Genomic DNA, 13,704 nt, shown 5'->3' on the forward strand with positions numbered 1-13,704 from the left:
TTTTAGCACTTCATCACAACTGAATTGAAAGAGAGAGAGAGAGAGCACATGCAACACGGAGTGGCATAAGTCCACCCCAGAGAGTGTTGGCCCCAAACCTTGGTATCCCTTTCAGTATTTCTTTATATTGCATCAATACAGTATAAGTCGGTACTCCATGCTCTGCACTTTCTCTCACAAGAGTCCCAGAGAATGAGCCCTAGCCTCATGTTTAAAGACCCTTGTCCATTAAAATCAGTTTACATGAAAAGCTTTAAACTCAAAAGCAATTGGCTCAAAAACAGATGCCCAAAAGCTGCCAGCACAAAAGCTAAAATCCGTACAGCTCTCCCACGTCAGCAATGAGCGTAAAACATAGAAATCCTTCAGTTACGCCATGTCAATAGGCCATCGCAAAATTCAGAATTCTGTACATGATGCCATGTCATCAATCAACATGAATCGCGGAATTTCATACCTCTAATGTTTTCGCTTCTTCATGTAGGGTTTAGGCCCCTCGTCATGGATCTACAAGTCGGTTCCGTTCTTCAGTGGCTTGACACGTCAGCAATTTTGGACATCCCCCCTTCTTGAAAGAAAGTAATCGTCCACGATTACAACATATCTGCAAAACAACGCAACATAGCTCAAAAATTTCCAAGGGTCATTCCGAGGGACAATCAATTTGCTCTTTTTGTTAAGGAGTTGGCTTCTCCTTTTGGCTCTTGTGTTAAGAGTTGGCTTCTCCTTTCATCCAGATCCAAAGTCTGGATATTTCGACGTAGTAAAATTAGCCATCACACCCAGACCACACTGATCTTCCACGGGTGTCTTGATGCACTAAAACTACATACCCAAGAAATATCATCCAATTAGGAATATTCAGTGGTTAGGAACATCACAATGCAAGACAAATGCTCACATATGCATGTTACAAGACATAGAAACATTAAGTCGCCGATGAACACTCCTCCTGCATAACCTAACAAGGTTCAGGCTATGAGCTGCTCAACGACTCCCTCATCACTCCTCTTGCATAATCTAAAAAGGTCCTCTCCAAAATATATAGAGGCCTTTTACAACCAAGATATAGAGGCCCCCCTAGACCGCAACCTGCATTGTTTGGAGGTGCCAAGAGTAACCACTCCTCAAACTTCTTAACACTCCTCTCGCATAACCATCCAGGTCCGGGCCATGAGTAAAAACAACACTTTTTAGACATCCAATACTCCCCCCACAAATAACCACAAGGGTCTGGGCCATGAGTATGAACAAGCATTCTCAAACATCATTTCTCACTACTCCACCCAGGACTAAAATCACCAATCATTGAAACCAGTATTAAAACCAGAGTCAAACAAATCAAATCGGCACCAAGATAAGTTCAAAAAAGATACCATCCTTTTTCAACAAATTTCAAACAAGATCACCAAACAAGTTCTCAAACAAAACTCAAACTTAAAAAGCAATCTGGACATCACTCGAGCTCGAAAAGTCGACTAACTTTCCATCGTGAAACCTGCACCAAAAATTAGGGTTATGTTCCTTCCATAAGGTCATAGCCGACCACAACATGGTCCACAAACTCTTGAATAGTCAAAATAAGCCTCGACAAGCAATGTTCCTAAGGCGGTGATGGTAGTCCCAAGACCTGGCAATCACACTGGACGTCTAAGGTTATCAGCTTGAGAAGAGACACCTAGAGAGAGATGTCCAAAAACTTCAAGTCGTATTTTGCTAGGGTTTCCGTGGCAAGCAAATCAAGATACCCCACTATGCCAGAAGTTGCACTCTGAAGGAAGATGTCAAAAACCATATAACTTCGGGCAAAAATTTTCTTGAAAGCTTGCCAAGTCCTTGGAGTGTGCGGCTTGGTAGCTATAGACTTCCCCCACTACATGGCACTACCTCTGAGAAAAATGGCAGCTCGAGAAGAAAAGTTTTGATCCTTCTCTTGCAAGTGATATTTTTAGCTTACGCCCTATAAAACAGAGCGATGAAGATGAGAGCACGCCCGATGCGCGATGAAGTAAGTGTGTGAGTGGGTAATAAGACCGAGGTCGCAGCACGAAGCTTCTTCAAATAAAATTTTAGTAGCCTTTGGAAGCACCGGTTTTCTCTGTCTGCTCTGTTGTAGAACCGGTATGCTTTCAGAAAAGCACATGCCTGATGCCCTGATACCACTATCACAAGAAAGACACCATGTGCCAATAGAAAAGAACAGGCTGAACAAACTTTTAGCACTTCATTACAATTGAATTGAAAGAGATAGAGAGAGCATATGCGACATGGAGTGGCAAAATTCCACCCCAAAGAGTATTGGCCCCAAACCATGTCGCCCCTTTCGGTATTTCTTTATATTGCATCAACACAGTATAAGCCGATACTCCACGCTCTGCACATTCTCCCAGAAGAGTGCTAGAGTATACCCTAGCCTCATATTTAAAGGCCCTTGGCCATTAAAAGCAGTTTACATGAAAATCTTTAAACTCAAAAGCAACTGGCTCAAAAACAGATGCCCAGAAGTTGCCAACACAAAAGTTGAAATCCGTACAGCTATACCACGTTAGTAGTAAGCGTAAAATGTGAAAATCCGTACAGTTTTGCCAAGTCAGTAGGCCATCGTAAAATCCTAAATTTTGTACACGATGCCATGTCATCAATCAACGTGAATCGTGGAATTCCGTACATCTGCTTCTTTTGCTTCTTCACTTAGGGTTTAGGCTCCTCGTCCGAGATCTGCAAGTCCGCTCCGTTCTTCAGTGGCTTGACATGTTAGTAATTTGTGACAAGGGCACATCAAAAGTAGGCCGAGACGTCATCTCGTAGAATTTGTTGATTGCAAGCTATTCCTAGCTTGGTGGTGGAAACAAAGCTCTAGACTATTTTCAGCAGATGCAAAGAAAACTGGAATCTCTCTCTGGATGCAATACCTATGCATACACCTTGAAGCCCCGTCGCATTGTGCAAGACATTGCAATAGGCAAGAGAATTCACGACGAGGACAATAATTAGGGGCTGTTGAAGGAACATGTCATGCTTGGATATGTTTTTCTCGTTATGTATGCCAAATGTGGTGCCCTCACAAAAGCTTAAAAAGTTCTGGATGAACTCCCTTCGTGGGATCTCCTCTTCGGCTGCACTGATTGTAGGATATGCACAAGATGTTGGTGGCAAGGAAGCTCTGGAATGTTTTCACCAGATGTGAAGCAAAAAGGGGAATCATCTATGTGTGCACCTAGAAGGCCAATGACATTTTCATCATGAGAAAGAAAATTCATTGTGAGGTGTCTAACTAGGCGCTATTGGAGAAACATGCCATGCTTGGAAATGCTTTGAAAGACATGATGTGGTGCCTTGCCAACATGGTAGTGGCGAGGAAACTTCACCACATGCAAAGTGAAAAGGGCCTCTCTCCATGTGCAATCATCTATGCATGCACTTGAAGGCCCTTGGCATTGTGCAAGATGTTGCCATGGGCAAGGAAATTCACATTGACATTTCCAGTCATCGGATGTTGGATAAACATGTCGGGCAAGGAGTTTAAGCTCAAAATATTCCTAATGAGCTCCCTGCGTGTGATTAGTGCTACTATTACTACTGACTCACATTAGAATATGAACATTCCAAACCTCTCAAAAAATGATCCGATCCTTAGAAACCTGGCATACTCTCAATAACCCAGTTGATGACCACTTCTACTACGGCTACTTCTCTCCATAGCATTGATATAGCATGCACGTCATGATGCATCTTAACATATGGCATTTGGGTTTGCAAAATCTGACGACACTTTCCACAAAATTCACCAGAAAGCTTCAAAGACAAAAAGTATCGTAACACAAGATACGAGACAAGGTGGGCTAAATGGGGTAGCAATGTCTGCTCGCCATGGTTGTGTAGGAGTTAGGCCTATGAGCAGAGGCGCAATACCTCAGCCTTTTAGAGTTTCATAGATTTGACTCTCTAACCTCACAAGAAAATGAAAAGAAAATTTTAATCATTCTCGTTCTTCTTTATACTTTAATTTAGCCCTAAGAATCCATGCCTAATGTTTGAAAACTAATTTGTTAGCTTTTTTTTTTAGTTTGTAGTTAGAATAAGTAACTTCTTGTAACAAGCCACAAAAATCTCGTGGCACGCTGAGTGTGATACGACATGCTGCTCTCGATGATGCCATTCCTTTCAAAATTCAATCGAGGAGCCTAGCACGACACACACCACAAACGAAATGTAGCAGTCCTCACAGGTCAACATGTACCCTATACCATAGCCATAGCAGTTATGGTGCCTGCCTTCACTGACTCTTGCCCCACGGCTTGCATTATTGAGCTCGCCTTCAACTCCTCCTGCCTCGCACACAATGCGGAGCACGTCTCGCTAGGAAAAATGACATTTTGCATACAAAATGTGATAATAAAAACAACAAAGCCATGTGTCGCCAATCCAAGCAACGATGATCGACGATCGAGAATATGCACCTTTTCTCAACCTTCCCCTATGGCCTTTGCCAGGCCAACAAGGTGAAAATTCACTATGGCTTACATAAGGCTATTGATAAGAATTTTATAATAAGAGGCTTCTTTGTGTGAGAGAAAAATAGAAAGTGATATTAGTATTTCAAAACATGTGGTATCATTAAAAAAAAAAAAAAGTTTTTTGGAAAAAAAATGTAACAATGAACTATTTAAATTACAATATGTTCCAAAAGCATAAAAAATAATGTTTGACAAGCCCCTCTGTGAGAGAGGGGCACAAATGTCAACACCCTCTCACAAGAGCTTGAAAGAAATAATGAAAAAAGTATATCATCATTAACTTTAATCCGCAAGCTTTATTCAATGGTCGAGAGATGCAACCCCCTTTAGAAAAGGACTAGTTATGTAACAAGAGTTTGAGGGCTGCGATTGTCGAGGATGGGAGTGGGCATGCGTCTGTGATGGAAACAACGGTGGACGGGCGAGGGCGATGCAGCATGGCATGATCACCTTCAAAGTGTGTGATTATGAGCCACCGTAGACTTTGTGTCATTAGCAAGAATGTAGAAACTTGATGAATGCCCTTCCAAAGAAAGCTCTGCACAGAGAGCCAATTGGACAAAAAAGTTGAGCTTCTCAAAACGCTCCAGACTCCTTTACATTATAGTTCCCACATCAACTTGATCAGTGCTCTCCTGCAAAGGTGCATTATTGCAAAGAATCTTTCGTTGGGCAGGGAACTTCATTGCTTGATTGTCCAGCAAGGTTTGGAAGCTAATACATTTCTGGGAAGCTACTTCATCCGCTTGTTTTCTGTTTGTGGGAAACTGGTAGAAGCAGATCTCATTTTTAATAAGCTGCACGATCCGAATGTGTTTGCATGGAGTGAAATCATCTCAGCGCAGGCCAATGATGGGGAGCATGGCCTAGCTATTGGACTGTTTGAACGGATGGTCCATGCATGCACACAACCAGATGGCCATGTGTTTGTCGCTGTCTTGAGAGCCTGCGCTGCAGTGGAAGCCTTATTGCTGGGTCAACAGATTCATTTTCTTGCTGTAGAATCTGCTCTTGACAGTGATTCATATGTGAGAAATGCATTTATCAACATGTATGTGAAATGTTCAGCTTTGGAGGATGCACAGAGTATCTTTGACAGATGCTCATGTCGAGACGTGGTCAGTTGGAGCACTATTATCGCAGGGTATGCCCAACGTATGCATTGCCATGAAGCTGTTGTGCTTTTTGATGCAATGCACAGAGAAGGCATTGAAGCAAATAATGTTGCTTGGAATGCAATTATCTGTGGGTATGCTCAGAATGGGGATTGCCATGAGGCACTTGATTTTTTTGTTCGAATGCTTCAACAGAAAAGAGAGCCAGATAATTTCACTTATGTGAGTGTGCTGAATGCATGCTCCAATTTAGCAGCCATTGAGCAGGGGAGGCTGATTCATATTGATATAATTGAGTCTTGTTATGGATCAGATATGTATATAAGGAGCATTCTTATTGACATGTATGCTAAAAATGGAAGCCTTGATGATGCACGCAGAGTGTTTTATGGACATCAAGTACAAAATGCAGTCACATGGACTGCCATGATGGCTGCTTATGCTTTGCATAGCAATTATCGAATGGTCCTGCACTATTTCAGAGGGATGCAAGAAAAAGGACTAATTCCTAATGATGTCACGTTCCTTTGCCTTTTGTCAAGTTGCAGTCAGATGGGGCTTGTTGAGGATGCTTTTCAACACTTACATGCAATGAAAGAGCAATATGGGATAACTCCGACAGCTGAACATTACAATTGTTTGTTAGATCTTCTAGGTCGGGCAGGACTCTTCAATGAGGTTAGTGAGACTCTTGCATGCACAAAAGGCGCTTTTAATTGTGTAGCACAGACATCGTTGCTTAATAGTTGCAGGTTGTTTAGCAATGTGGACCTTGGGCGAAAATGCTTGGACCATATGGTCAGTGAAGATTCTTGGTAGAAATTGGCTGTTCCTTGCATTAAAGCACAAAAAAATGTACGTAGTGTTTTCTTGGAGATAGTAGCCATAATCAATTGGCTGCTATGTATGAAATATAAAATCGGTTAAAACTTTTGGACAAGAAAGGCAGAATATCAAGCTGAATGTGCTGTTTCTCAGTGGCAGCAGAAGGGCTACATTTTATTAGGTAGTAGCTGAAGGGCAAATTCCAAGTTGGTGTGACAATCATCTTCAAGGTTGAAATGCGTACCCTGAATGGTATGTTTACTTTTGAAAGATTTTCTCCTATTGCTACTGCAAGAGTATCAAGATTCTTAGTAATGCTTTGTTCCATGTGACAGGGAGGCTCTATTGGGCCATCTGATACCCGTTGGAGATGACTTCATGGTTTCTCCATCCTAGCAAGGTCTTTATCATGACCTCATTTAGCATTCTCCAAAAATATACTTGTACGATTATTACCAAGTTAAGCTTGAAATTTTACGAAGATCTGTGTGCAAGAGTATCTATTTAGCTTACAAACTCGAGGGGTGAGTTGATTTCCATATGTGTAGCAAGTTTTGGCAAGAACCAGGCAGAAGACTACCAGAAGTACAAGGATTTATGGTAGATATAGGACATGAAAATAGATTGTTAGTTAGGATAGTTCATGGTAGTGGACCCAAGATGTCATTTAGAGTAAGCAAAGAATATGCACAATTTATTCACAACTAAGCATGGATGAGTGACGCATGAAGGCTTTGTTATGCAAGACAAAACCTCTTGTACAAAAAATGGAACACCAAGAGTGTCTGGATAAGAAGCTATGGAGGGTGGTTTAGTGTAGCTTTCATGATGCGTAGAGCTGTGCAGTAGAGAGAGAGAGAGAGAGAGAGAGAGAGAGAGAGAGAGAGAGAGGTAATGTACACTAGAAAACAATGCATATCTTCTATTAGAGAATTTGTCTTTACGTACAAGTCACGTAAAATTTTCCACATCATTGCTTACTCAAGCATTTGATACATTAGGAAGAGAATGGGGTTTAGGAGGGCCTCTTTTATTTGGCAGTTTAAGGAAGTCGAACCTTTAGTATTAAGAAAGTAATCAAAGGATAGTCTTTGAATTCAAACAGACAAACGATGGTTGGTTTATTTGAATTCAAATTTCTCCCCAACATGAAATTTAAAATCTAGCAGATAAAATGATATCATGTAGCATATCTATGGGAAGAGCTCGACGCATAAATTGCATATCCGTGATCTCCGCTTAAATCGGAGATCATATGTGGGAGTTATGGAAGGTTGGAAACCATAAATTTGTTTGCCGCCTTTTTGGGAAAAAAAGTGTCGTTCTTTGACGACTCTTACACATCTCTTACACACCCACCATTCTTGCACACATTGCGTACATCTATTTGTCAAAATGCTAATTGCTTTCATAAGCTTATGACAAATAAAGAGGCCCTCTTAGACCCCATTCTTTTCCTAATGCTCACTTATGTGACAACCTTCTCTCTCACCGCTGCCAACACCCGCTATGAGGCTCCTATGACGTAAGTCCTCTTCTAGTTCTTATTTTGTGTTCGAGTCTTGTTCTTGTAATCAAATCTTGATGTGTACGCCAATCTTGTAATTCAAATCTTGTATCAAATGTCTCTCTTTATGCTAGAATCTTTATTGGACACCTTGTTATCTAAACAAGAGTGATTATGTTAATCATATTTAGTTGATTATACATAATTAAGATTAATTGAGTAATTAAAAATGATAATTATTCTCTCATTTTGCATAATGCATCATTAAATTATCAAGAAAGAAATCACTTTTGTGAGAATTTAAAGTTGAATTTAATTTTCTTCAACTTTTACGATATTGAAAAGGTCATTGGAAGATATATGATATATGATTTTACTCTTTATGTATTTTTTAATTAAGTTTAGAATTTCTCAAAAATAGAACTTTACATTAAATATTTATGTGAACATTAAAAATAAAACCCTTGTAATCAAAGATTCATTTTACCTTGAAAAAATTCTACAAACTTTTTCAAGCTTATATAATATTTGATTTGGCCTATTTTAGCTGAAATAATATCAAAATTTAGGCTTTAGAATTAGAAAAATATTAGATATAGTAGTTCTTCATTACATTGATTAGCATAAGCTTGAATCCTTGATTTTGCTAATTATTATTAACACGTTTGGTTCTTTTTTATATACAAATTGAGTAGAAAAATTACAAGGATAATTTCATTAAATACGAGATACTCAAGATAGATAGCCCTTAGCTATGTTGATAGCCTTAGTATATTTTTGGCTATTATGAAAAATTAAAAGAGGTTAGCTTTATTGAATTATTAAATATGATAATTATGCTCTTGTTATGCATAATGCATCATCAAATCATCAATTAAGCAATATACGTAATTACATCTAAGACAAGTGTTGATTAGTAAAAATTAACTAAAAGATAGTATAATTAGAAAGATTAAAGTTAAAATTGTAATCTTTATTGCATGATTAAGAGAGATCAATTATAATTTTTTGTCAATTTTCATCCACACACTTAAAATTTCGATCTATTAAAATAGGGAAGAATTATTTTTGGAGAATTTAAACTTGAATTTAATTTCTCCAAACCTTTAGGATCTTGCAAAGGTTATTGATAAAACTTATGCTACTTGATTTCACTCTTTACATAATCTAATTAATTTTAAAATTTATAGAAAATAGAAATTTACATTGAATATTCATATAACCATTAAGATTGAAACTCTTGTAATCAGAGAGTTATTTTAACCTTAGAGAAGTGCTATAGGTAAATTATCATAAAAAGAATTACATGGAAGTCATGATCAAACCAAGACAAAACATTAGGACCACAAAGTCTAGTTGAAAAGGGAGTCACCTTGCACATGAAGAGATTGACTTTACACACATTCAACCATATAACGGAGAATACATAAGAAGTTGAGCTTGAATTGCAAGAGGATACCATTGAGTGACAGGGTTTGTCACCCCATCCACACCCGTCCACAGGAGGTCAATCACCGGCTCACAATACCACCATAGAAACCCAAAAACAAGAGGAGAAGCAACTAAGAAATAACCTCCAAACCCCCATTGAAGACCAACTCGACAACCACAAGGGCAAACACATCCTCAAACCACCAAGAGTTAAAGCCATTACAAACCACAAACACATTCACAAACCACCAAGAATCAAAACCATTGCAAACCGCAAACACATTCACAAACTGCAAACACGTGGCCACCAGAAGAACCGAGATGAGAATCCATCCACAAGAGCACCATAGGGTAGCTGAAAACTGGGGATTTCTTCTCTAGGATATGTTAGGCCATGCCTTACATAATTTCTTCATGCCATGGCAAGCATTAGGAAAAGTTTGGACTCAAATTTGGGCCTTGTAAGAAATGCCATGTCAGCGTAGAGAGAGATAATAGGAAATTCATTATTACCCTTTTTCATACATGTTTTCTAAAATCTAGATATTTTATTCATGCAAGGTATGTTTATTAAAAAACCCAAAAAGTATTCCAATCATGATAACACTTCACTGTGTGCAGCGGCTACTGAACTCAATGCTGAATATCTCAATCTTTTGCATTTTTGAAAACTAAGCTCTGTTTCCTCGCCTCCTTATTCCCCCCATTCCCTCCTGCATTCTCTCTTGCACGTGCAATATTCAAATTGACATTCTTCTATCGCCCCCACCTCCTTCTGCACACAGTTTTGATCAGTCATGTCTCAGTTGACACTTGTAGCTTCTCTATGAAGAACTTCTACGAGAAATAGGAGAGATGTATATTACATGCACATAGAGCTCTCACGAGAGTATGCACCTCTATGCAAGAAAAACAAATAGCAGACTTTTTCTGAAGATTCAAAAGAGAACTTAAGATCACAGGGCATGAAAAATGTGGACCTTTGGCTGGACGACAGAATGTATACAAAGCATCCTGTCACAAACTCCACTCCACCTTTAAGGATATTACATCCTTAGTGAACTATGTCGGAGATGGCCACCATGGCTTGCATGGCTACAATAAGCAGTGGTTGCAAGAAATGACTTTTTGCAACAAGAGAGAGATATTGTATACAGCGAGAATGTCATCTTACACCAGAAAGTCGTGCAATGTGCTCAACAGGTTGAAGGTAGTAAGGAGACCATCCAGGAGCTTACACAACAACTCAGAGAAAAAAAAACAACGCTAGGTCTTTGCCAAAGAGAAAGAAAACTAACAGACATGGAGGACTTGAAAGTTGGCTCGACAGGAATCAAGAAAAGAGTGCAAGCCATCAAGTGAGTGCATCTGTACTTCTTAGGTTTATATTTATAAACTCTCACATCTCTTACTGCTAACATGATTGCACATATCTTTCCTTCACCCTGACAAGGAAGTGGACTGCAACACAACCACCTCCTCAGCCCATTACGGGCTCATATTGAATCGCAAAAATGTACCTGGCCTCTTGGATGATAAGCTCTATGGTAAGATCATTGCTAAACAACTTGACAACCTTTTAAAGGAGAACCAACTCTCTGCACGGGCCGTTCAATCAATTTTGGATGAAGTTGGTATATCCAATAAGGGATATTTTCAAGTATGTAGCATCATTTGCAGTGCTGGTCCACTAGGAAAGGGTTTTGATTCCTAACTTCTCTTACTCAAGTCTATGCAAAGACAGGTCAGAAAGTTCCGCATCAAGCACACGCTACTTCCAAACCCTTTCTCTATTCAAAAAACAAGACGAGAAGTCAACGAGGAGGTGTTTCAAAAGCTAGGAAGTCCTTTCCACATTGAATCGACATACAGATCGCCAAAAGGAGAAGAAATGGTATATGACAATCATAACAAAACATACCAAAAACAATAAGCAAATAAAAAAATGGAAAGAGATTGGATGTGGAGGGCATGGGATCCTACAATGTAAAGTGGCATATGGCTCGAGACCCAAAAACCTTAAAATGCATGTACAATGTTTCCAAAGGAGCAACAAGCAAAAGCCCTTGCTTGTATTGCATGGGAGGGGTTCACATCTGTGACAAACCATTTTGGAGGAGAGCTCCGAATAGGCATTTGCACGACCCTAACTTTCAATCCATTTTGGATATCCTACTATCTAGAGTGCACATATGCACAATGCATGCACTTTGTAGAATAATAGAAAAACTAATGTTTCTCTACATCTGTTTTGCCTGGACCACTTGACCTCTCTCTACAAAGCAAAGGACAATCTCAGCCTTAGAGACGGCCTTCTCAGAAATGGGTTTGGATGGAGGACATGTTAAGATAGAGCAAGATGAGAAGAGATCGAAAAATGGTTGGGATGTTCCAAAGAAGCTGTCCATTGGTGGTGTGAAAGCCCGACTCTTCCTTTCAGTGCCCACAATTGGACGACAACACAAAAGACAATGTGCATAAGAAAGATAAGCATTAAGATACAACAGGTGAAAAAATATGCAGAATGTTGTAGTTGACCATGCAGACAATGGTGCAGCAAGGACTCGCAAAGCGAAGGTATGGAAAACTTTGGGTGCAATATTCAAGCACTCTAACATGTAGCACACTATAACATATAGCACAAAAATCGACGCAAGTACCGACGAGACAAAGCTTCTTATAAAAGTAAAATACCCTCAAATAAGCATCTAATAAACGTCAATATCGTGGCATCGCTATATGCACCGGTAAAGGCCATCAGAATACTCGTTGTTATATGAACCAAAATAAACGTGATTATATACTCCAAAATAAGCGTAATTATATGGCCGAAAATGTTTTCATATACCGACGATTGTTTCGAGGCCCATACCGATGCGTGTACCGAATTCTGTTCTGACGACCAAACCTGCAAATTTTTTTTCGACAGAGAGGGCTGGGAGTTAATGTTGTATGTATTGCAGCAACATAAAACAACCCTCTCTGCCCAAAGGAAGAGTACACAAGCAACCGCACTCCACCTACAAGTTGATGCTAAAGAGTGAGTGTATACAAATTAGTAAAACTAAAAGAACAAAACCACAAAATCAAAGCGTAATCATGACAAGTTTTCAAAAGCATAACCATAACGTCGACTCTCAAACCATAAGCACAACGGAATAAAGATTTTATAGCCATAATTAAAATATGATTCATAAACTGCAAAACCATAAACATAACCCACTTCCTATACCATAAACATTACCATAACTTGCTTGTCATACAATAACCATAACAACCATACCATCATTGCAAAACCATAACCATAACCATAATCTGATTGCCAAACCATAAACATCACATGATTGCCATACTATTATTGCAAAATCATAACCACAACTTGATTGCCATCCTAACCATACCATGATTGCCATACCATCATTGCAAAACCATAACCATAACCTCTGTGCCATACCGTAATTGCAAAATAAATCATAATTGCAAACGGAATGCAAAACCATAAACATAAGCACTACAAAACTGTATCAAGAAGACCACATCCACAAAAAAGATTGTATCAAGATGACTGAGTAAGACTGAATAAAGAAGACCCTCATGGTAATGCCTCCCAGTCGATGTCCTCTCCCTCCTCCTGCAACTGGGTCAAAAGGGCCACAAGTCCATGCTTGTACCTATACTTCTCCTCTCGGCGTGTCGGAAGGCGCTTCACGATAACTTCCTGCAAAATTATGGTTTAATCATGAAAAATCTTCAAATAACATATATAGTTTTAACAATGCAAAACATACGTATAATAATTATAAACTCACGTTGAAGTGTGTTGTAGCCTCCACTCCCACGATGTGACGCTCCAAAAGACTCTAAACGTGCTCTGGTTGCATCTCTCTACTGCTGAAATCTGGCAGGATTATCTTGTGTCTCTCATCAAATCCCCCCGTCCACTCCTCTGCGTCCAACTATGCCAGCTTTGGACTACCGGCATTGTTGTCTCTCGTCTTTGATCGACGGTGTGACATTGTGGCCTTCGCGCGCCCAAAATCCAGCCATTCGAGACTAGATCGTACCCCTCTACCGGCCTGTACTCTTTGTGAATGGCCTCGACGATGTAACTCTTTCTTTCATCGGAGAGATTATCCAAAATCTCCATCACAGAGTGACCAAATTGAATTGTACAGAGGTGCCGAATCCTCTGTTGCATGGCCTTTTTGACCCTATCCGCCACAACAACCCCATCCCTACTCTTGTACACCTTCCTAAGATCATGCTTGTGTGATCCCCAAGGTGTACGTGGTGTGCCAATCAGTAAACT

At 39.6% G+C, this 13,704-nt stretch overlaps 1 protein-coding gene across 1 annotated transcript; it reads left to right on the forward strand.

Annotated features, from left to right (window-relative positions):
- Nucleotides 1-4,827: 4,827 nt before the first annotated feature.
- On the forward strand, nt 4,828-6,938 carry LOC147422931 (pentatricopeptide repeat-containing protein At5g56310-like). Its single transcript, XM_086502134.1, has 2 exons — nt 4,828-6,709; nt 6,793-6,938. Exon 1 carries the CDS (start codon nt 5,036-5,038, stop codon nt 6,449-6,451), a length of 1,416 nt encoding a protein of 471 aa, XP_086358260.1. The 5' UTR covers nt 4,828-5,035; the 3' UTR covers nt 6,452-6,709; nt 6,793-6,938.
- The last annotated feature ends 6,766 nt before the right edge of the window (nt 6,939-13,704 follow it).

The sequence above is a fragment of the Adiantum capillus-veneris genome, chromosome 26 (assembly GCF_014529385.1).
Source record: "Adiantum capillus-veneris isolate H3 chromosome 26, ASM1452938v2, whole genome shotgun sequence".
NCBI classification, from domain to species: domain Eukaryota; kingdom Viridiplantae; phylum Streptophyta; class Polypodiopsida; order Polypodiales; family Pteridaceae; genus Adiantum; species Adiantum capillus-veneris.